The sequence below is a fragment of the Physeter macrocephalus genome, chromosome 2 (genome assembly GCF_002837175.3).
Source record: "Physeter macrocephalus isolate SW-GA chromosome 2, ASM283717v5, whole genome shotgun sequence".
In the NCBI taxonomy this organism is placed as follows: Eukaryota; Metazoa; Chordata; class Mammalia; order Artiodactyla; family Physeteridae; genus Physeter; species Physeter macrocephalus.
In genome coordinates this window covers 2,771,639-2,796,137 of record NC_041215.1, presented here as the reverse complement: position 1 = coordinate 2,796,137, position 24,499 = coordinate 2,771,639, and the positions used below count along the sequence as shown (strand labels likewise).

The 24,499-nt window shown below is 37.3% G+C and overlaps 1 protein-coding gene across 7 annotated transcripts in view; it reads right to left on the bottom strand.

Moving 5' to 3' along the window:
• RANBP17 (RAN binding protein 17) overlaps window positions 1–24,499 on the bottom strand; it is a 328,773-nt gene that overhangs the window by 62,548 nt on the left and 241,726 nt on the right. For all 7 annotated transcript variants that reach the window (XM_028497353.2, XM_028497354.2, XM_028497356.2 and 4 more), the window contains 4 exons: window positions 24,245–24,308; window positions 24,045–24,153; window positions 10,933–11,036; window positions 5,130–5,218 (listed from right to left, as the gene is read on the bottom strand). In XM_028497353.2, coding sequence (XP_028353154.1) covers window positions 5,130–5,218; window positions 10,933–11,036; window positions 24,045–24,153; window positions 24,245–24,308 — 366 coding nt within the window. The remainder of the gene's footprint in view (window positions 1–5,129; window positions 5,219–10,932; window positions 11,037–24,044; window positions 24,154–24,244; window positions 24,309–24,499) is intronic.

Here is a 24,499-nt window from a genome sequence, read left to right as displayed (position 1 = left end):
GGCTTTTTTTCTTGGTGAATTCATGCTTGAGTCTGGGTGGTGCACACATAATAGTAATGCTCTGAGTACCAAAATTCTGAAACAGTGCCAGAGGAGTACAGGTGAGAAAATATTCCACTAAGAGATCTGAGTACAAACTCAGCGATCACGAGTGGGAAAGCATCTGGAAGACTCATCAGGAGACTGAAAAGACCCAAATCTCAGAATCTAAGAATATCATAAGCACAGAGAAGCCCCTTTGGAAGGTATTCTAAAGACATCAGGACCATCATATTTTTCAGAGCACACTGTATTCACTATGGGATAAGGCCTGGGATATGAGGGGATGCTCCCTTTTCTGTGTGGAATGAGAGTGGTGCCAACTCTAATATGCTTCTGACAGAGGTGACTGCCACAGAGAAAATGAGTGATTACTGGAAAGCAGAGTAAAGGTCTACCAAGCAGGGAGGTTAAAAGGGTTTCAGAGTGAGAGTGCCAGACTCAGATTACATGGTGAGAATCAGAACCCACCCTAGGAGTTTAATTTTCCAGTGGCCTTGTGAGAACTATGTATATATGGATAGGAGGAAGACAGTGGGAGACGTTAGGTAGAAGTGGCACAGATCTAACTGCTTTCACCTAGATCTCCTCAATGGATTCCTAAGGTCAAAAATTAATGATATGCTATTGCCTTATAAGATGCTAAATATGAAAAACTGAAAAGAATGAGGTTTGCTTCTTGATGACATCCATCCATCCATCCATCCATCCATCCATCCATCCATCCATCCATCCCTCCAATAGTTACTTACTATGTGCTGGACCCCAAGAAAGCATAAATGAGTAAAAAAGTAATTCTTTTCCTCTGAGATTTCACAGTAGAGAAAGCATTCTAATATACTAGAAGGCAACAAAAGAGGTTTTTGTTAAAAATTTTAGGAGATAAGAGCGTGAGGCTGTGGTTCCAGAACAGAAATAGCCTGCTAGTTCAGAGCTTAATTGAAAGGTATTCCCTGAATGTGAAACATCTATACCTTTGTTCATGGAGGCAAATGCTGCTGGGAAGCCTTCTCTCTTTCGGTCTGGCAAATGCCTACCCATCTTTCAACACCTAGCTCAACTTTTACTTCCCTGGGAAGCCTACTTTTTGCCCCAAATACCAATCTCTTCCTCTTAAATGTTCATATGGTCCTTTGCATGCATCTTTGTTACAATACATTGATGGTTTATTAGTTATTTGTTATGGCCACGAGATTATGAGCTTCTAAGGAGCGATCCATTTTACTCATCCTTATAAAAAGCAGTCATTTTATTCATTTCTCATGCCTGGCACAGTGCACTCAAAATATGCCTGTTGAACAGCAATTTTTCAGGTTTACTTTCTTCCTTATTTCAGTTTGTCCAACATACTGCTGACTATTCTCTTCTTGAAATACAATTCTGATTCTGTTAGCCAGTCAAAATCATCAATTGCTTTATACCATCTATGGAATAAGGGTCTCAGCTCCTTAGCCTGATATTCAAGGGTCCCAGACAACCTGCGTGTCCAACCATAAAATAAGTGTATCTTTAACAAAACATCTCCTCTACTACTCTCCTTCCTAAACCTGTGCTTAGACCAACTGAAAACCTCTTACTTCACAGTTCTAATAGTCCAATCCTACTTATGTGATAAGACCCAAAGAAATGTCTTCACCTTTACAGAGCCTTTCCTGATGCTCCAGCTAAATGCAATCACTTTATTTCTATCTTTGTTATGGCACTTATCACCTTCTGTATTTTATTACAGTTGTTTAGGTAGATACCTAACTGACTCTATTAAACTGTAAGCTCATTTTGGGGTGGGATTTGAGTGTAAGAAATCTACATCCCTCCTGAATCCTAGGACAGTCCTTAGCCAAATTTGCTGAATAAGTGAGCAAATCGGATTCCTTTGTCTCATTCCGTATTAGGGAAAGGAACTAACAACAGCGGAGGGGTATATTTACTTTGTGCCAGACACTGTACTAGGCCCTATATATATGTCAGTTCACTCACTTCTTACAACATACCTGTGATACAAGTATTATTAGCCCTGTTTTATGGAGGAGAAAACTGTGATTCTGAGACATTAAGTAATTTACCCAAAACCCCACAGGTTGTTAAGTGGTGAACCCAGGACTGGAACCTAAGACTGTCCTATTCCAAAGTTCTTTTTTTTCCCTACAAATCTCATTGTCTTGCCTTGTCTTTGTAAAATGTGTTTATGCATATTAAACAACAGCACTGACTGTGTGACTGAAAAACAGTGTACTCAAAGATCAGGATTATGACAATTAAAAGAATGAGTGTGAGGAAATAGCATCCTACACATTCTTTTATTTTTATTTTTTTCAATTTCCCGCTGGGTTTTTGATACTTAAGTGTAAGTATCACCTGGAAAAAGTTTAAACAAGGTGACTAAATACAGTGCAAGGTAAGGTGCTTTTATATTGTTGCATTCTCACTACAGGGGCAAAGAAATAGCAGTGATTCTTCTTCTATTCTCCAGTAGTGGGACAATTTATCAACATGGTTGCTGTGTAGTTTCAGGCAATTTAGGTTTGGAAGGACAGAGTGATAAGCAATGTAGTTTGTGTACCAGTTAATGCAGTCAGTGTTTATAGAAATGTTTTTAAATTAAATAGCTAACCACTAAAATAGCATTTTATCAAATAATCACGATAAATAAAATGCATTTTGACTTTAAGATGACATGTGCTCTTACAGGATGTTTCTTCTGTATGCTAAGGACTATACAGCAAATTAAAGAACACACATTTATGTGGATAAAAGGCAAATAAACTTTCTCCAGCAGTAATATTAGAATCATCACTGACAGTTTGACGTATCAATATTTTAGGAAGAAAAAATGACTTTCATATCCATGCTTGTTTTTTTTTTTATCATATACTTGCTCGTTTTTACTTTACTAGAATACTTTGGAAAGAGTCTGTACTCTATCACCTGAAACTGCTTAAAGTATTTCGAAATATTTTAATAAAGCTCTTTGAATTATCAAATAATGTAACTTTTAAACAAATTTTACTATTATAAATATTTGCTCTTCTATCCCTTGCCCAAAGGAAAACTATAAATATTGCCTCAACTGAATGAACACCATTTATCATATTCATTTTGTTGTCAATACAATTATGAAAAGCCTTTGGCCTTTTCCCAAGGAAGCTGATTTGCTACCGAAACTCAATTATTATAAGCAAGGCCGGTACCAAGCCATCCCGTTTGGCAGTCTAACATAACTTCCTGCATAACTGACACTTCGCCCTCCGTCCCTGAGCCTAATAACATCAACGTCTACAGTCAGATGGAGGAGACAGTGGTTTCTAGTCCAAAACAAAACAGTTAAGTCCCAAGGTTTTCCGTTTGCTATTTTCTGCCATCTGCTGGACAAAAGTTTCATTTCAGATAGGTGCCCAAAAGAAGGAGCAAAGTGAGGAAATGGAAAACAGACTTAATTAAAAACTTAAATTACAATATGTTCTATAAATTTTAGGCAGTATCAATTATGACAGATATTTCTATTCTTTGATGCTAAGGGAAAAGTTCTTATCTGAACTCTTAGTTAAGATTGTTGCTGAGGAAAATGTGAAGCATCAATTGCTGGACCTCCTAGAGTTGTAGGTTGGCTTCAAGATCACCATCAATTTTAAAGTGCTAAAATTAGGTTTTTACAATATTTCAAATAAGTGAAAGTTTTTGCTTTGTGAGCTTGTATTTATGTTTCGAGAAATGAAAGGGTCATATGTAATTCCAGTTTATTCTGCACAGTTCAAAGAGTTGTATGACTTTCCACGTTAAAATCTACAATCTCTGTACATGTACTTTGTATGCTGATATAAAGACATACATGATTTCTAAACGGCATGGAAAATTCTTATCTCTAACCCTTCTATGGGCACATAAATCTGATGAGGTAGGTTTTAATAGTAAGTAAAAATATAAGTAAGTATTCAAAATTAATGTTAAACGATTTCTTTAACGTGTAGTAGCATTCTCCCTGAAACATGCCCAGATCCTGTTAGTTATGTTTTCGGCCATAACTGTGCCATCAGTACTTGAAGATTGCCTTTAAGAAGTTTCTTTTGTAATTTAATTTATGAGGGAAGTTCTTATTTATGATAAGAAGGGTTTGAAAAGAGCAACTGACAAATAATATAACTTAAAAAATAACTTTAAGGTTACAGAATTTTCTTACGTGCTCTGATGGTTTCATGTATAAAGGCATGAAAACATATGTTACACTTACATGACTTGCATAAACTATCACTTTCTATTAAGATCAAAGAGGATTAGTACAATATTGTTAAAACAATATTAATAGTAACCATTTATGACTACCTATTATGTTCTGGACATTATACGAAGTGTGTTACCTATTTCAGTGGTTACAATAGGCCATGATACTGGACGTCTCCTCTTTTAGATGAGGAAACTCAGAGAGGTGAAAAGACTTGCCGAAGTTTACACAGCAAATGGAGAGCTAGGAATTCAAGCCAGGTCTGCCTAACACCAAATCTTTTTACTATTAATGATGAGGCATTTCTGTGGGGGGATGTTTGTTTCCTTGTTTATTTATTTTGCTGTCTGGACTAAGCCTTGGCAAAGGTAAGTTCAAATTTTATATCAAATGAAAATCCTAGCGATTTATTTCCCCCGTTCATGTCCATTAATATTTTCATAATGATGGAAAACTACAGCATGATAAACTGAGCCTCAAAGAGATAAAGTGACCTCAGCTCTGCTATTTGAGATAGAGTAGGAATCCAAATCTCCTCGAAAATGCCAAACGGTGGGATCCATTGATCCCGAGTTAGAGACGTCAGCCTAATTATATCCCTGCAGCCCCAACATAAACAATCATATGGAGACGTAATTTTTTAAGGTGTCAATATTTAATGGCACCAAAAAAGTGACCTCTCTGAGCTGGGTCTCCAAATGCTGTGCTCAGTTATCTGTACTGCTGCCACTGTGCTGTAATTTTTAGCTGATTACACATTAGTTCATTTAGCTTTGTTTCCTCTTCCCTACTGTGCCATACTATTAAACGAAAGCCAGGGGCCTGGCATCCCTCTGTGCACAGAGCTGGTATTGTCACAGTGTAATAAGGATACATCCAGTCAAACAGCATGGTGTAGCTGGTCTTTGTGTTCAGTGCAAAGGCAATCCCTCGAAGATCTCTTGCCAGCCCGATCAACATACGCTGTCAGTGGGAAAGAGACACAGTAATTGATTTTCACGTTAGCACAGAGCAGATGGAGTAATAATCAGGCAATAATGACCACATATCTGATTTTGATTCATTAGCTAAAATGTCTCGCTCAGATCTCTTTCTATAGAAAGTCATAGACTTTTTAAGCAAACAGACCATCAAATCTGCTGACCAACTCTGCTTCTTATAAATTGAGCTGAGTCATAATTCCAATAGCTTAGAAACATTTAGATTCCTAACATACTTTGTTTCTGAATAATGCCAAACTAGAAAAAAAAAAGAGTATTGATAATTCCACGAAACAGAAATGTACAGGGTATAGACATTATTTAATAACAACAAATTTTAACCACATTGGCTTGCAAGAAATCAGTCCCACTATGCAATTTGGAGTCTAACCTGAAAGCACACTGGCATTTAAAGATCCCTAAGGAATATCTTTAGTAACTTAGGACAAAATGAAACTGGCCAGATGACCTATTGGTACCGTGGCATACCCAGAATGGCATTCACATTCCCCAAGCAAGGAAAAGATATAAGGAAAAGAGTTCTTCTACACTCAATATCAGAAGACTTGAATTTAAACCCAGCTTTACTTCTTAACTGTAAGACTTAAGGCAAGGCAAATTATCAGTCTCAGTTTTCTCATCTCTAAAAGGGGCTAATAATGCCTCTCTCACAGAGGCACTGTCAGGAATAAATTTAATAAATTTATATAAAAATGCCTAACAAGAGCCTGATACATACATAAGTGTTCCATAAATACTTAGTTTTAGAGAAAACAAAACAAAACAAAATGAAAACTTGACTCTTAAATAGAAGAGATCTGACTTGTACTATGGACCCTTAATTAAGCTGTCCTTAGGAAGATGCTTGGGAAGTGAAAAAGAAAACCCATGAACAGATGCTAGAATGTCAGAACAAAGAGTACAAATAAACATAATTGTAAAACAAGGGGGTGGGATAATTGAGATATGCAACTGTGATTTCTGAAGATACTGTTTTCAGTGGAAATATTCTGCCAGAAAATCGTCTCTGAACTATTTTATCAGATTTTCCTTTCCGCACACGTTGGTAATAAATGAAAATCTCTTTAGGAAGGCATTTAAATTATCATTAAGGACTGGGAAGTGAATGCTGACCCTCATCTTAATGACTAAAAAAATTTCAAAGTAGGAAATCCTTCATGTCACAAGTATCTGTAATGTTTGAGCCCCCTTCCCCGATGCCCCATGCCTAAAAGGTGACTCAATATAACTGGAAGTTGTTTATAAGAATATTCAGTTTCTATACTGTGTAACAGCTTATAGAATGATGGTAATCTGAATTTCTGAATCTGTAAACCCTGAACTTTCGTTTCTGCTTCTTTAAATAACTTATTCTTTTTCCTTTCATAATCTCATCAGTCCTTGTTTTTCTATAACCGGCTAGTCTCTCTGTGTAGTTCTCTTATGTGACTGCTATTTTTTTTTTAAACCATTTTGCCTTTTATGTAACCTGTTTTCATCACCTGGAACCTATTCTCCTTTCTCAGCTTTCCACGTTTCTTGCAGCTTCCAGAACAGAATATGTCTTCTAAGAAGTCTTTGAACAATTCTATTCTGACTAATTCTCTTTGTAGTCTTTCCATTAAAGTGGCCTTTTTTGATTCTATTTTTATTATGTACACTTACAAATTACAGGCTACTCTTCAAATAATCTTCAGTTTTCACATATACATAAGGTACTCATCACCATTCAACTCTAAATCGGTCAACAGGAGCAATAAGTTTTACTTTGTGTCTAGTGCAAAAGACTCTTAAAATATTTTAGACTACCCTTATTACACAAAAAGGTTAATATTTATTTCATCACAAATTTTTTTATTAAGAGATGCCAAGTTAATAGAAGGGCTCTAACTGACTCAAATCTATGAAATTATATCCATTTTAGAAAATGTTACTCCAAAGCAGAGGAAGCATAGGACAATATAATAACTAAATATGTTTTCAAAAGATTCGACTGAGCAGGAAAATGCAGTGCTAATGTGAGAAACAGATTTCTCATGCTCAAACCATCTTTTATCTCAAAGCAGCAAGAGTACTGTAATAATCTATACAGACACTCAAACAACACTAAGGAAGTACTTTCTTGACAGTCAAAACATACCCAGTTCTGGTATGAGACCAGGAAAACTGTTAACAAGGAGCTCAACCAGGCTATCAAACAATCTCAGAGATCAAGAGATAATCTGAAATTTAGGGGAGGAAGAGCCACAATTTACCATCTCACTTAAAGCAGTACAAAGAGGTTTATTTCAAAAGTTGCCTTTCTCCTACAGTTAATCAACACTTGACTGACCTGAAAAATGAGAGGTCCTTATAAAGTGAGGCTGTTTTGGGGAGTGGGCAGGTCTGGGATATCTAATCCTAAGGATTCCTTTTTTGGATAGTTCAAGGAGAAACTGCTCGGTGCTGCAGTCTCCTGCATGGTGAACGGCCGTCTGCGTGCCAAGTGTGAGACGGATGGGCTGGGAAACAGTTGAAATGCGGCTCCTTCCACCCTGACCTCCAAAACAGGGTTTCTAATGGAAAGTCTGACAGACCCTTTACTGTAGTGGCACTACTGGGGGCAGCTATAATATTATCCTCATAATTCTACTATATAATAACAACAAAGAAAAAGAAGGTGAAGGGTCATTGTGCTTTGTCTTTAGAATTAAGATGGCTGTCTTCATCCTTACAGCATACTCTTAATTCTGGAGACACATCTTAATAACCTCTAAATAGTTCCAACAAAAGAGCCGTGTCAGAGGAATGAGCAGGCCCCAAGGTGTTTCAACTGGAGTGTTTTCATCTGCCTTTATTGCTCTATCCCTCTCCAGAATTAAGGCAATAACCTGTGATAAATTATTCAGGAACTGCTACAGGGATCAAAGCAAAATCATTCTGTTAAAGTGCTGTTTGCAACATTTGGCACTTAGTGCGAAAACTTTTAATGTGCGCATGCTGAAAATCTAGGATTTTAAATAATTTAACATTGTGGAGTTTTTACGAAGGGACTAAAGATAGCAGGTTCCTATTTAACTGCTCCTCTTCCTCCTAGAAGTTTTCATTCATTTCCCTTAAAACTGATGACGTCATGGCCAAAACAAAAATGATGCATGGAGAGTCAGAGTACTGGACTATATTTTACTATGGGTACAATCACAGGGGGGAAACGTGTACTGTGAACTAACGCTTTAGAGCCAGGGTTTGCCACAGCAATATCTTTCTTTTTCCCTTTCCTTTGAAAAGAGAAACCCAAGACAAAAATTCAATGTTCTCTTCAATTTTATTAGGACTAAGTAAGAAAACAGAGCTATAAATTTAAGGGTTTTACAGCATTTCCTTCTCTCACAACCATATTTCAATTTGGCAATGTAGGTCCTTAATGCTTATGTTTATCCTGAAATCCGCATTTGAAAAATATCTATCAATAGGCAGTTAGAAAATCCTGGTAAGGGTTGCAAATTAAATGAATTTGGCAGTCCTGCGGCATTTTCATAGAGATATTTTAACGGCATCACCTCCTGTGGGTTGGAATACTAAATACTTTATTGAAGAACAAAACAGAACTGTTTTTATCTCTAGTACTTGCAAAATGAAGTACCTGAAAGCACTTCTCATGTATTATTTATTCATCATGATAGAAAAATAGCCTTAACCTAATAAATTACATTTAAAAGCATTTAGTGCAAAAGTTTTGTTTATGATAAAGCAACAGATTTAGTTCTTTATCGGTAGCTTAAAGCACCAAGTTTTCTTTATACAAATTAGACAGATGGTGCTTACAGTAGAATTTACTAAAGGTCTGTCACAACAAATGCAGCCAAGCTGCATATTTAATCACTGCAGAATCTTGTCTACCTGCAGCTGCCAACTGCTAATCCAATTTCCCTGATAAATGTGGCAAGAGACACGATCAGCAATAAAGAGCATCTAACTCCATTTTCCTGCAGGGCGTCTTTTGATGAACATTTAGGACGGAAGCACGGAGTGCACTGTGTGGCCTTGGTTCGTGGCAGCTGCATGCATTCTGAGGCACAGTTCTCAGGTTACTCACTTAATTCTGCCACTATCATTACGTTGCTATTGATCTCAGTAGCTGTTGCCTACACAGCATTACTCTAGATGAAGCTGAATCAGGCAGTTATCATGCATCAAACTTGCTCAAAAGCCTGGAGATTTCCCCTTAATTACTTGTGATTTTATTTGCAAATACCGTTAAAGTGTAATCAAGCAGTCACTTTCCAGGGTCGTTAAGAACTTGCTGGTTTAGGGATATATCACTGGAACTCCATTAAAAATGACTCTAGGAAGATGGTTTCTATCAAACTAGATGGGATTACATCAAAACGGGCTTGGAGTATAATGAAATCTTCAAATGAGACAAATGTAATATTTATAAAGATAGTGTTTTTCAACTTCACGGCTTATTTTTGATATAGAGGGCAGCAATAACCACCTGAAAGTTGCAAAGATTTTTTTGGTCATTAAAAATATTTGGGAGACATCTAAAAAATATAGCTAACCTGAGTAGAAACTCTGGTGAAGAATTTCAGCAACACTATAAACATAAAGAAAACCTTTTTTGGTTTTAAAAATTCTATGACTATTGCATGTTGATAAACATTCATTTCAAAAACTCTATGTCAAAATAAAAGGTATAGTATTTGGTTAATTATTTTTTAGTACAAGAATTACACTAAATAATCACCAAAGGCCATCATTCTTCTATTTGGCTACTTACTGCTAATTTTTTTTTTTTTTTTTTTTTTTTGGTAGAGAGAAGAGGAGCCATGCAAAATGACTGTCAATATTTTCAACACATTTCAAATAACAATAAAACATGACTCAAGTATCACCAACAAAGGTGCCTACATTTTCGGTATATATTTATTAGTCTTTTAAGAATAATAACCAGTGTCAATCTACTTAATACAGCCCTGATACATTAGAATTTCAGAAGATGTTATTCCTATTTAGCAGATCTTGTGCTCCCCATCCCCCATATTAAAATATGGGGCTGTTTTGTCACAAACAGCTTGCTACACTTAAGGATTTTACTAATAAAACATAATGTTGTCTTAGATATTATGACTGTTGCCACAGCTGAACTGACTTGTCAAATCAATCCTAATATGGCTCCCACAGGCACATAAAAACCTTATTTAGCTATCAGTTATCCTAATCACTTTGTTCAGTTTAAGAATGCAATACTTCAAGACCAGCTCCTATTTATACATATATGCCTAGCCATTTAATAAAGTCTTGATTTATACAAATTCTTGTTTAAAAATATTTAGAGATGTAGTATTTTAGCATGTGTACATTTGTGCATTCCTCCATATAAATATGTTGAAACATATAGTGTGGGGTAGATGAGGGAACAGGGACGTTTAAAGTGGTGTACCCACGAGAAATGTTCTTTTAAAAGATACTGCCACGAGAGACAAATGCATCATCTAATCATAAGCTATCTGAAATCATTCGATAACCTCAAAGTCCATTTGTATAAGAAACTAGAAAAGTACTTGTATGAAAAGTACAACTCAAAGACACATGCAATTGGGAAATTAAGATTGATGAAGCACAAAGCACACACAAATATGCAGACCTTTTTCTGAATCTATACATCCTAGAATGAACAAAATCATCTTTTCTCATGTTTGGAAACAAACCCACCTTTACATCTGCTTGTTTAAAGTTGTTATTGAATATCTGTAACACTGTTTCAAAAGAGACCGTAAGAGGCAGCATGAAATTCTCAAATTCGTCCTCATCTTCGCCTATCAGAAAAACAAAAGGGTCATTACGGTTTAAGATGCATGCTGTTGTCCATTAGCCTCCACAGTGAGTGCTTCATTCAGGCTTAGAAATGTTCTTGAGAAGGGGTCAGCCTGCATTCACATCCATACCACATTTTGTGCTTTGGCTCATTGAATATTCTGGTGTTTTGCCTTCTCTTTTGCACCAAATGAAATAGCAAAATTACTTACCAGCCATTTTTTTTTCCTGGCTCTTTATTGGATCAAATAGACTCATGCCCCAGGCTTCTCAGCCCTTCAGCTCTTAGGGCCCCCAGAGCTTTCCTAATGCCTCAAGGAAAGGCACTTTCAAAGCCTCAGAGAACAGGATCTTCCCCCCCCCTCCAACCCCGTTCTCTTTAGATGCCAAGGCCCTAAAGGGCTCACAGACTCAGGTGCCCAGATAGCCCTAAGTTATTATTCTCTTTTATTTATGTTCTTTTTTATTAATTTGTTAAATAGATGTCAGGGAAACTTTTATCTCCAAATGGGATGGAGTCCCTCATGGGTCATTTGGATTTTAAGTACATTCTCCATGAGTACACTTCCTTTTGCAATAAGCTTCTTTTACTTTACATAAAAAAGGGAAAAGAGACATTTTCTATTGTTTTTTCACTTTGAAGGTAGAATCATTTAACATATGGATATGTTAAACAATTGATAATTTATCCTTTTCAAAAGGGGTTTCCTTCAAATGAGAAAGTTTTCTCATTCATCCTATCCACAGGGAATTGTGAGTCCCACTTTACTGATGAAGAAACAGGCAGAGAAATGTTAAGGGACTTGCTCAAGGTAGCATACTTAGTTGGAGGTGTAACTATACTGTCCAGACCTCCTGATTTCTATGCTAGCAGTTTTTAAATAGAGAATTAGAGAGGAAACAAGATCTCAGAGAAGAGATCAGTGGTTCTCAAAGTTTGGTCCTTGACCTAGCAGCATCAGCATCACCTGGGAACATGTTAGATATAAAATCCTGGGTTTCATCCCAGATCAAGCAATTGTTGTCTTAAGAAGCCCTCCAGGTAACTCAGATGCATGCAAATGTTTGCGAAACAATGGCCTATATATTATTCTACAGATAAGGAGAGCGAGGTCCAAGGCCACATACACAGAAAATCAATGGCAGAATCAGGATCTTTTGATTCTTAAGGAGTGGCTGATCTGGCTGACCCTGATCTTTTGTGACTTCTCTTTTCCCTTTAACCTTACATACTTTGTTTCTGGAGTCCAACAGATGCAGGGACTTAGCTTTCTTCAGAAAGAGATGTCAAAAGGCCAATGAGTCTTTCCTAGTATGCTGTTCGACACAAGGATCAGGGTGCTAGGTGAAGGGGAAGGTAAACCAAATTATAGTGACCTCGTTGGTGCAATGGTAGTATGTCTGACTCCAAATTATAATCCCTGCCCTGTCAACTAGCTATGCGACCAAGTTACTCCTCTTAGATACACCCTCTGTCAACTGGTGATAACATTAGAGACCTTTATAGGAGCCAGTTTTATTTTTCAAAGCCCAGGTCAAACGATAGCTTTCTTAATGTCTGAGCTAAGCTCCCCTTCAAGTACTAAGATCCTACTGCAAGTATTCCCCTTCTCCCTTTGGGTTCTCACAGCATTTTGTCTGATTCTTTACCTTTGTCTGATTCTTTAGATAGCATTTATCAGTCTGCTGTGAATGTCAGATATTTTAGCGATAGCTAATACTAACACTTAATAATACCACTATATCATTCTACCACTACCACCATTTGATGAAGGTTACTGTGGGCATTAAATGAGATAAAATTTATAACGTGTATATGTAAATTATTAGATCTATCAGCCTACACTGATAGTATCTTTCTTTGGCTTTGCTTCTGGAGAACTGAGACTGCATCTTTTCATTTCTCTGTGAAGGAGAATGATGTAGGTTAAGCCCCTGCAATAAACAGACCCAGTGTCTGGCTCCACCATGTACTGTTTAACTTTGGGTACTTAGCTGATCACTTTGTGTCTCAGTTTTCTCATCTATAAAATAAGGATAAATACCTATCTTTGAGGATTATTGTGTATATTAAATGTTTTAACACAGGAAAAATAGATGATGCACCTAGAACAGTGCCTGGTACATATTAGGGAAATACTGTATTTGAATGAAAAGTAGTTGCTCAATTAAAGGTAAATTTTAAAAATACCTTATTTTCTTAATACCTAATATAGAAAAATTACTAACTGAAGCAAGCATCAAATCCTTAAATATATAATACATTATATTTTAAACCATGTAATCTTACTCTTCTAGTATGGAATTAATGAGAACAGTGATAATGATCACTGCAGGCAGATAAGGGTGCTAGAGAGAGTGGATGCTTTGAAAGTTCTATGCTTGAATCCTGGTTCTGCTACTATTAGCTGTCTGCTTTTGGATAAAGTCTCTTCACTCATCTGTAATTAAGAGACATAATATTTACTTCATAAAGTTAGCTGTGAGGATTAAATGACAAAACACTTGTAAGCCCCCTTGCTCAGTGTCTGGCACTTAATAAATGATAGCCAGGAGCATTTTTGTTGTTTTGAGTTTAACATGAACTTAACAGAGGTGATTATGGAGGTCAAATAAAGTGTGACCACGAGGTTGCCAGCCCAATACCCTTCCTCTGGGAGCAAGGTAAGGATGTTTACTCAGAACAAAGACAAACTCAGAACTTGAACCCTTCCTTAGTATACTGAGCTACAGATCAAAAAAACTTCCTGATTCCATCTCTTTCCTCAATCGAATTTGAAGCAAATAGGGACATCAGGGGCACAAGAGAAAGCCACCAAAATGTGAAGGGAGAAGTCAAGGAGCAAATACTAAAGAAAGCAAGGTGAGCGGCAATTCTACTTAAATGTCACTTCCTCAGAAAGGACTTCACTGACCACTCTAAAACAGTACCACAGTGTGTGCCCTCCCCACTCACCTACTTTCCCACCCCATAAACTACTTCACTGTTCTTATGGGACTTACTATGACTGGCTATTAATTTACATATTTATTCATTGTCTTTCCTACTAGAATGTAAGCTCCTTGGAGAAGGAACTGGTCTGTTTTGATCACGACTGTATCCCCAGTGCCTAGAGGAGGGTCTGGTGGTCAAGTAATATTTGTGTAGTGACTGAATAACAGTAGTTATTTCTTGAGTACTTGTTATGTGCAGTCAATGAATGTGGTACTTAATTTACTTAACGAACACCTATGTAGCTCTTACTACCTTCAAAGCACTGTTGTAAGTCATTACCAGTCACAAGAATCCTGTAAACTAGTATATGATGATTTCCTTCATTTTACATGTGAACAGAGAGGTTGAAGGAGTTAAGTAGTTTGTCCAACATCCTCTGCCTGGTAAATGTCAGTGAACCAGGGTCTCCAGTTAGTTCTGCTTTACCCCCCAACTTCATGTTCCTCCCCCCAGGTCTCTGATGGGGTGGAAGGTGTCAGAGGTAGGGACTGAAGTCAGGGTCACAAAATCTTGACTTTGCAGTTGCATGAAGTCAGAAGAGGGTGAAGAACAATTAGCTTGGTTCTGGTGAGGAGAAAGGAATTCCCCAGCAATCACTTGAGTTTAAGGTAGGCAAACGATAGACACTGGTGCATTATTCCTATAGAAACGTTTATGTTTCAGTTAGCACTGTTCCTATTACTGCAATGTGATATGTTGTATCATCTGTGCTAGAAAACTGGTCATTTTTTTTTACCTCATGCAAACAACTTTATACAACATCTATTAAGGATTTTTTTCCTCATTTGTATTACCCGCAGAGGTATCATTTACTGTTTCTGATATGAAAAGAGAAAACATGTGCTCTTACAACTTTACATTCAAGTATGCAGTCATATATTATATTTAGTATGCCAAATCTACATGTGATCATTTTATGAAGAATAATGGAAGCTGCCAGTTTTTTTTTCTAACAAGACGAGGGCCCAGACACCAGTATAATTTGAGGGTGAAGTGCCAATTTATAGGCTACTATTTTCATTGGCATCAGAAAGTAAATACTAACGTAACATCCTAAGTTCTCAGTCATGCATAGATAAAAATAATATTCCTCAGTGTTGACTTTAAAAAATGCACGGCATGAGAATTGCGAGTTATGTTTTATTTGGGGCAAAATGAGGCCTACAGTCTGGGAGACAGCATTTCAGAGAGCTCTGAGAAACTGCCCTGAAGAGGTAGGGAGGAAGGTCAGTATACATGTGATTTGGTTGAAGGAGGGCTACATGCAGTCAAGCACATAGTTTTTGCAGGTTTCTGCCAGTCTCGTGAAGGTTACTGCTAGTCACAAGGAGCAGACGTCACCATGAAGGATCTTAGTGCTTTTCTAGATACGAGGAGATACAAGAGTTGGGCTCATGAAATCGGCTCCTGAAAATATCTAACTATCTGAAGACCTGTTCTGCCAGTTTTTCCCAGTGCGCCTCATCTCTGCTCTCCACCCTGAACTCCTTTCAGGGGCTGGTGAAAAGTCAGCAGCTGCAGCAGCTCATGATTTAATCCTTGTAGAGGTAGACGGCAAGTGCCAAGGGCAAGTGCCAACCTGTAATTGACATCAGCTTTTAGGGAAAACCCAAAGCTAAATCCCCTCTACTGGATTTCTGAGGATCTGATTCAACAGAAAAGTTATTCATTTTATGAATAACTTCAGAGAAGTTACATTAAAATACAAATAGTAACTATTTTAGTATGTTGGCTCTCAGATATTTTATTTGTAGGACACTTCTTTTGTTATTTTGTATAACTTAAAATCTAGATTGATGGGAATGTATAATGGTGAAGTCAATATAATATGATGCAGCCACTGTGGAAAACAGTTTGGTAAGTTAGTCAAAAAGTTAAACACAGAGTTGTCATATGACCCAGCAATTTTATTCCTAGGTATATGCCCAAGAGAACTGAAAGCATATGTCCATACAAAAACTTAGCATACGAATGCTCAGAGCAGCATTATCATAACAGCCAAAAGGTGGAAACAACCCAACTGTTCATCAACTGATAAATGGATAAACAAAGTGTGGTATATCTGTACAATGGAATATTAGTCAGCCGAAAAAAATGAATGAAGTACTAATGTATGCTAAAATATGGATAAGCCTCAAAAACATGATGGTACATGAAAGAAGCCAGATACAAAGGTCACATATCATATGATTCCACTCACACTAAATGTCTAGAATGGGCAAATCCATAGAGACAGACAGTAGATTAGTGGCTGCCAGGAGCTGGGGGTAGGGGTAATGAGGAGCAACTACTTTAAGGTACAGGCTTTCTTTCTGGGGTGATGAACATATTATGGAATCAGATAATGGTGACAGTTGCACACCTTGTGAATATTCTAAATACCACTGGATAATACACTTTCACAGGATGAATTTTATGGTATGAGAATGTCACCGCCCCCACAAAACCACCACCACCAAAAATCTGGGTTTGCTTCCCACCTCCCCCCCCCCTTAAATGTAAACAGTGCAACTTCTCATTTCCTCAGATTCAAATGCAAATTGCAGCTGGGTTACTGGGGGGTTGGGGGAGTGGCCAAGGAGAAGCAAGTAGTAATAAACGATGGTAGCCAACAGTTACTGAGGATTTACTGCATGATATGTATCGTGTGAAATAGTTTGGTATTAGTGATAGGTAGTAGTAGGCTGAATAATGTAGTAGGCTGAATGATGGCCCCCCAAAGATGTCTACATCCTAATCCTTGGAATCTGTGAGTATGCTAGGTTATATGACAAAGGAGAATTAAGGTTGCAATCAACTGACTTAAAAATAGAAGATTATTCTGGGTTATCCAGGTGGGTCCAGTGTAATCACAAGGTCCGTGAAAGTGTTAGAGAGAAGCAGAAGAGGAAAATCAGAGAGATGGCAGCATGAGAAGAATTTGACCCATCTTGGAAAAGGGAGCCATGAGCCAAGGAAAGCAGGTAACCTCTAAGTTGCAAAAGGCAAGGGAACAGATTCTTCCTCAGAGCCTCCAGAAAGGAACATTGCCCTGCTAATACCTTGATTTTAGCCCAATGAGACCCATTTGGGACTTCTGACCTCCAGGATTACAAAATAATAAAGTTGTAATATTTAAGCCACTAAGTTTGCGGTAATTTGTTAAAATAGTAATAGGAAACTAATACATCAGTAAAGATCAGGTCTAATGCCATGAAGCTCTTAATGAGAATTAAGAGGAGAGGCAAACAAGGAGATACAGAGACAGTGAGTGAAGAAAATACAGCTGACCCTCCATATCCATAGGTTCCGCATCCTCAGATTCAACCTACCAGAGACCAGAAATATTTAGGAAAAAAAAATTCTAGAAAGTTCCAAAAAGCAAAACTTGAATCTGTCATGGCTGGCAACTATTTACCTAGCATTTACATCGTATTAGGTATTATAATTAATCTAGAGATGATTGAAAGTATACGGGACGATGTGTGTAGATTATTTCCAAAACTACAACATTCTATATAAGGACTTGAGCAAATGCAAATTTTGGTATGGGGGGACGGGGTGTCCTGGAACTAAGCCCCTGTGTATACTGAGGGACAACTGTAACCCGTTTAAAACCAAGTACCAGTGGGTAATCTCGTAAGAGCCAGTGACTTCTGCAGGTCTAGGCCCATATCATCTGCTGTTCCCCAGCACTTTATTAGGATAGCACTTCTAAAGCTCTATTAGAGGGGCTTCCCTGGTGGTGCAGTGGTTAAGAATCCGCCTGCCAATGCAGGGGACACGGGTTCGAGCCCTGGTCCGGGAAGATGCCACATGCCGCGGAGCAACTAAGCCCACGAGCCACAACTACTGAAGCCTGCGCACCTAGAGCCTGTGCTCTGCAACAAGAGAAGCCACCACAATGAGAAGCCTGCACACCGCAACAAAGGGTAGCCCCCGCTCGCCGCAACTAGAGAAAGCCCAAGCACAGCAACAAAGACCCAACACAGCCAAAAATAAAAATAAATAAATTAAAGTTCTATTAGAAAAAGGCTTGAGAAATGTGCATAGCTAGATTTAACTTGGGCCCAAATTTGGTTTTCATTTCAGTTTCCCTCTAAACTGCCTAGAAGTTTTAGCTGGCTTTGAAATAACTTATGGTTTTGGGCAGGGCAGGATGTTTTAGTATCAGTCAGGAAGTGTCATCAGCTCTTGCTTCTATAGGAAAAAAATAGCCCAAGTTCTAAACGTAGAGTAGCTGCGTAAAGGGTATTGGATCTGCCTCATTTTGAGGTGCCAGTGTCAGTCAGTGCCCCTAACAGTGCATTTAATAAAATATCTGTCATGATTAATACATACTGAGTACTTGTTTTGTGAAAGGAATTGTTCCAGGCCCTTTCACATACGTTTATCTTATTTAAGCCACATGACAGCTCTCCAAAGTAGATATCTCCATTTAATAGATGAGAAAATTGAGGCACCCTTTAATTCCTCTCCCTAGGGAACCAGAATGTTTATTTTAGTTCCCAGAAGAAAAATACACTGCCTAATGCAGACTACTTACTCCTTTTCTAGCAAACCTATCCTCAAAGCTTCATCCCTGAAGCATCTCATTCCCTGGGGTGCTCTGGACTCTCTACCCTCAAAACCAGGTAAGTTATTAACACTGGATCTGGACTTAATGGGCTGCTTTCTGCCTACAGGGCCAGCTAATTAGTCTTAATTATCTCATTATAGATTCTAAGTATTTCCAGCTGCTTTTTTACCCCTATTGCCCACTTCCCCTCCTCCCACCAAATGTCTATTTTCCAGACAGTCTGTGCCAAGTCATGGACACAGGTGATATATTGATGTATTCTTCCTATTTATCAGAACATCAGCTATTTCTGATCAAGCTTCTCACTTTCTAAATCCTCCTGGGATATCTACCTCTGTGTTCTTTTTTCCATGAGAAGAAATATGCTTTAGCCAATTACTAGACATAAGAACAAATTTCAAAAACTACATTTGACTTTCACTGACCACAGAACTGTAATATATGAATAATAAAAATGAATCTTATCTGTTTGATAGAAGTTTGGAAAGTAATCCCTTCTCCCTTCTTCTCACTGCCCCCGAACCTCAAATCAATCATTCAGTCCAAATAGTTCAAATAAAAATGAAGAAGAAAAAGTTACACTGCCTAATTGATTGAGAATATGAAAGGCAAAGGAACAGTTTAGCAAAAGTGAATGAGAATATGTGGTCAGAGGGCTACAGGTTATATGACTGACCTTCGCAAGTCATTTAATCTCTCTGTACCTCACTTTTCTAACGGATAAACAATGCAATAATACCTATTTCATGTGGGCTGTCCTGAAGATCAAATAGGAAAATGTATGTCAAAGTGGTCTGCAAACTATAACTTTGTAAACAAACGTTAGTTATTATTAATAAAGAAAGGAAAAGTGTCTTTCCTCAGTGTATTTTTACTTCTATCTTTAGTAGCTATTTCTAGAATACTCTTCCTTTTTTATTCAAGTCATTTACTTGCTATTTAAAATTTTTCAAATTTAAGCTAGAGATATCTTCAGGTGCCAATTACCCATTATAAGCCACAAAGGTAGATGGATACTATGCTACCTTCGTCCCTAAAGAGAGAACTCTCTCTTAATGTCTATAAACACCATTTTAATATCAGTAGCCCCGTGACCATTAAAAGTATGACTGCTTGTTAGAGTTTGAATATCTGAGGAAGGTACTGCTCAGATCCCATCAACATGCTTCTCATCTGAGTAGTTCAAGATAAGGTGCAATCATAAAATGTCCAAGGAAAATAAACTATGACACCAAGCAATTCTAAATCTGCAGTTGGTAAAAACTTAATTTGCAACTAACAATATTTAGTTCTCTACAAAACAAAATCCTTTGTTGTATCTCTTTCCCACACTTCCCCTCTGAAATATTTGTCAACTGAATTCACCTCCATTCAAATTAAACAAAATAGAAGGTTTTTATTTATTCAAGTATTTTACACTGAACAGCTCCCTGGAGGTTTGCCATTTACTGACTTGGGTAATACTATCTTTCCTTTAGTTTATTAGATTGACAAAGTTAATTTAAAAATAACCTTGGGAACTTTAAGTGATTCTTGGTCAGTCACTATTTTCTCCTGTATGTATGCTATCTCATGAAGGGATTTTTTTGCATTAATTTTTTTTCTTTCTCTCTCTCTCTTTCTAAAAAAAATTTATTTATTTTTGGCTGCGTTGGGTCTGTGCAGGCTTTTCTCTAGTTGCGGCGAGCAGGGGCTACTCTTCGTTGCGGTGAGCGGGCTTCTCATTGTGGTGGCTTCTCTTGCTGCAGAGCATGGGCTCTAGGCACGTGGGCTTCAGGAGTTGTGGCTCGCGGGCTCTAGAGCGCAGGCTCAGTAGTTGTCGCGCACGGCCTTAGTTGCTCCGCGGCATGTGGGATCTTCCCGGACCTGGGCTCGAATCCGTGTCCCCTGCATTGGCAGGTGGATTCTTAACCACTGCGCCACCAGGGAAGCCCTGCATTAATTTTTATAATTTCTTAGAATACAAAACATACGTGGCCAACATGAAACATCATCATTCTGACGATGAAATGCTTTCAATTCTGTTCTTTGTACAAGTGAACATTTCATCTAGTTTAGCCAAGGAGCAATTTGATAAAGTGGTACAACTGTTTATTGTCAACACCCCCCCCCATTTTAATCTGAAATACAACCTGGGGCACATAGCCTCTAATTAAATTCATACAAAGTACAAATTATTGAATAGAAACCAAAATGCATTTCAAAGTAAATATCAATTAATGTGACACCCAATTTCTTCACCTTTTTTAATCACTCCAATGTGCAGTGCTTATACACAAAGCATTTTTGTAGGATTCAATTTCTTTTGTAGGATTCAATTTCTTTTGTAGGATTCAATTAGAATATGCTTTATATTTCAATCCAAGAATCACATCCAACGCTTTGCAAGCAGGTTGGTTAGGTGTTTTTTCTATGTGATTCTTACACACACACAAAAAAATCACGGATATAAAAAGTTCCTCTTCAAATTTTTCTGTTTAATTTGAGAAGAATTCTCATGATCTAGTATTTCTCTCACTTAATACATGGATCTGTGCTTCTTTTGACAACATCACTACCTCTTCTTTCCTTGTTTCCATGACAGTGAACACCCAATAGAAAACTATAGAGCCATCTATATAGGAATTTTGACAGCAACATCCAGTCAATCTAGTTTGTGAGACAAGGCTTCAAATAATAAAACTGTGTTCAGCAGCACTCAACAAACGATTTTCTGTAAAGTAATAACTTGAACAGAGAGCAACAAGTGACTAATCGAGCACAAGAGTGGCCAAGTGTAGCTAATCACTTGTGAAAGTAATCAGCCACTGATTTGTTTTGTCTTGGAGAGTCCAATGATCAAACTACTCCCAGAGAGAACACAGCAGGCTGAGCTGATTTCAGGAGCCATGATTATGGCATTCTGGTTACAGTATACTTGTGTGTCATTCATTCGCCAAATACTAACTGAGCACCTACAATGTAGAGATACTGAAATTGGTACTAGAAAATATGAAGAAGGCAAAGTCTATACTCTAAAGGAGCTCAACATATTTTGGGAAGAAGAGCAACTCTGGTTTGTAACAGGGGAAGGAAGCTCTGATAATATATACCACAAATCATCACTTGATGCTTGTCATACACATTTAATTATTTTTTAAAAGTGAAAAACACTAATAAAAAAGTTTCTTTTCAAACAATGTACAAGTTCCATGAGTGTAGCTGCTATTGTTTTTCATTTTATCTATTCCCAGATTCAGTTTACTGACATTGAGCACCTACCATGTACCAGGTACTTCCACACAGCCTGAATTTCCTTTTTCCCAAGGTATCTAAAAACTGTTTTCAGTGTAACAGATATATACCTTTAAAAAAAAACTCTGAACCAAAAAATTTCAATTTATACTCTATATGTTCTTGGGTTAAATATTTCAAAGGAATGGAATCGTGTGAAACCTAATAAAACCCTATTATTCAATTATATATTTTTACTTCAGTTTCTCATACCTCACAGTTTACATTAAGCAATACTAAATAAAAGTAGTCTTCAAAAAGGCAGCGTGCAATGCAGGGTCTTTCTGGGCATCATCATGACTATCAATTATCAATGCAAAGATAAGTGCAGTAGTGCTGTGAATACTGACAGTGCTATCCTGTTGTTTAAGCTACCCCAGATTTATGAGGGGTTCTTTTGTCCATAACGGCCACACAAAAAAGGATCTTGACTCATTCCATTTCCAGGTCCTGAAGATGTGCGTGACATGAACCTCCTTCTAGGAAATTTCCTTCAGCTAGTTCTGTTTAACTTTGGTCTCCCGGCTTCTTTCACTCTGTTTGACAGGTCATTAAAAGAGCATTTTTAAGGCTTAGGAAACAAATTGTTACTATCTCCTTTAATGCTTGGACAACGGGGAAAGCAAGAAGGCTAGCTCCTTGAGGGCAGGGGCCAGTATGCCTGACTGGTCTTTGTCTTGCCCTCAGACCTCAGCACAGGGTGCTCTCTAAATGATTATGGAGGACGATGACAAAGAGTCTGGGCTGCTCTTCTGCTCTCCAAGGCAGCAGCTGAGAGGTAATACAGGCCAGTGTGCAGCATGCAAAGCTGTCACTCAGATCCTCCATTTGCCTAAGGTAGCAGATGATTGGGTTTTGCATGCCTGGTTTACACTCTTCAAATATTTATAGACAGTTTTCTTTGCCTCAAGCCCTACTTGTCACTTAGCCAAGTTTTACATACATGGTTCTTTTAATCTTTCTTTAGAAATCAATCCCACTAAGCTCCTTAGTCATTCTTGTTGTATTTTTCTCAACTTTTGGCTGTTTGTCTTTCTGGTAATTTATTCTGTTGAAATGCATGAAAATAACATACATATGGAGCAGAGAAGGGTTTAGTCACCTTTCCATTACAAGGGTCAATGCCTTTTACATACAAAATGAAATTATTTATCCCTTTTCCTTATGTATGATCATGTTTAAAAAAATTCATGTTTAAGTTCATAGATCAATTAATACATTGCAAGAGAAAGGAAGAAAAAGTATCATCAGTCTTACATTTTCTAAGGATGATATCATATCGTCATTGATTGAATTCTCTCATATGTCTATAAACCGATTAATTTAACCTGCAGTATCCAAACATGGGGGAAAATGGGAATCCAGAATAACGTGCTCAACACAGAGAGGCTTTAGTGCCCATCTTAAGGTAGCTAGCTATCTACCTGTGGATACTTCTGGCTAACTTCAGCTTTTCAATGAAACAAAAACAAGCTAATTTTTCCCATTAGAAAAGTAATACAGTAAGGAAAATTTCAAATAACCAGAAATGAGGAAAAGTCACCTATAGTGCACTACTCAAAGACAACATTTAACATTTTTGAGGAATTTCATTTAAGCTTTTTTTTTGATGCATTGTTTTTTCCCTCCCAATGGGCATGCTCATAATCATTGCACAGTTCAATATCTTACTTTTTTGCTTAATATTATAACATAAAACTTCATGTATTACTTTGTCTTCAAGTCATAATTTTTAATGACTACAGACTATTCCATCAAGTAAGTAGATATGCCATAATTTTATAATTCCCTGTTGTTGGACATTTACATCATTGCCATTTTTTTTCTAGATTAAATGCCATTACAAAGAAAATCCTTGTTTATAAAGCTTTTCTGTATTTACGATTATTCTTTGATTTTGTAGCAGTAAAATTAATGGATCAAAGGATACCCAGAAAATCAGTTTTGAAGTAAAGAGTTAATACAAGTACTATTTGAAGTGAAAAACACCACCTTATATACAAAAATTTGCCTTTTGGCTCTGATGCTAACAAGTGAATGCTCAAATCTCGGAAAGTTGTAGAAAACTGTCAAAGATGGCAAATTCCAATAAGTTAAATGTGGTACTCACAAATATGACACTTCTTTATTCACACAAGTATATTGTTGACCCCTTATTAATTAAGCTTAAATTCTTAACCTTACCTAGATCTACCATCAGAAGACGAGTGAGGGCTGTGTAGAAGGTTGTTCGGCACCTGAAGTCACTGAGACTGTAACTGTCACTGATACCAAGAAAGGGGAAGTGTTCACTCTGATGAAAGCAAGAGAGCATCCAAAGTTACTAAGCTTTACCTAAACTACCCGGAAAACTCTAGTCATTAATTAAAGGAAATAAGACTCACCGTGTGATTTTTTAACATGAATTTCACGGCATCTATCTTCACAAGTTTTTTTAAAAGGATATAGGTAATAGAAGTTAAGGAATCTGGGGAAATACAATTGTCTTATCAATAAGTAATAAATCACAAAATAACACTGAACTATAATGGCATCAGTTTCTATTTATGAAGAGTAAATTTTTTTTTTTTTTTTTTTTTTTTTTTTTTGGTATGCGGGCCTCCCTCTGCTGTGGCGTCTCCCGTTGCGGAGCACAGGCT